Source organism: Carlito syrichta, unplaced genomic scaffold (genome assembly GCF_000164805.1).
Source record: "Carlito syrichta isolate Samal-C Ts95f unplaced genomic scaffold, Tarsius_syrichta-2.0.1 Scaffold135621, whole genome shotgun sequence".
NCBI classification, from domain to species: Eukaryota; Metazoa; Chordata; class Mammalia; order Primates; family Tarsiidae; genus Carlito; species Carlito syrichta.
The window spans coordinates 1,265-1,953 of record NW_007079717.1 but is presented as its reverse complement, the minus strand read 5'-3'; the positions used below and the strand labels follow the sequence as shown (position 1 = coordinate 1,953).

General features: G+C 68.8%; 1 protein-coding gene across 1 annotated transcript in view; it reads right to left on the bottom strand.

The window, feature by feature from the left end:
- LOC103250868 (homeobox protein H17) overlaps window positions 1-267 on the bottom strand; it is a gene marked incomplete at its 5' end in the record, with an annotated part of 5,843 nt that extends 5,576 nt beyond the window's left edge. Inside the window, one exon of the mRNA XM_021708245.1 lies at window positions 1-267. This exon is cut by the window's left edge and continues 1 nt beyond it. Coding sequence (XP_021563920.1) covers window positions 1-267 — 267 coding nt within the window.
- Window positions 268-689: the final 422 nt, after the last annotated feature.

The window sequence follows — 689 nt, the reverse complement described above, 5'->3', positions numbered from 1 at the left end:
CTTCTCCAGCTCGGCCTCCTGCAGTCTCTTGGCCTTGGCGCGGCGGTTCTGGAACCAGATCTTCACCTGCGTCTCGGTGAGGCTGAGCGAGCTGGAGAACTCGGCGCGCTCGGCGATGGACAGGTACTGCTTCTGGCGGAACTTGCGCTCCAGCGCCAGCAGCTGCGCCGTGGTGAAGGGCGTCCGCGGCTTGCGGTTGGTCTTGTGCTTGCGCAGCGTGCAGGCGGGGGGGCTCAGCCGCCCTGGGGGCGAGAGACAGGGCAGGCGTTAGCGGAGGCCGGGAGCGCACCCCCCCAGCGGCGGCGGCCGACCCAGCGCCAGACGGGATCGTGCCAAGCCCGCCGGGCGGGCGGGCGGCACTTGCAAAATGTTGGGCCCACTCCCCCCGCAGGGAAGACCCCGGCCCCCTGGCCACTCTCGGAGTGTGTCTGTGGGCCTGGGGGGCTCAGCCCGAGGCTCCGTCCACAGAGACCCACCGTGGCTGTCTTTCTTTGGCTTCGATAAACCTGAGGGTGGGCGGGAGCAAAGACCACTGCCCCCTGGGACGACCTCGGCTTGGGGGGGGGCTCCGCCCGGAGAAAACGTGGGGCGAATTATTCCCAGAAGCGCAGGGATCGCGTGGACGCCGGGGTCCCAGCGCCCAAGGCCTAACTGAACTCCAGGTCTTGGAAAGGACACTCTGTGCAGCG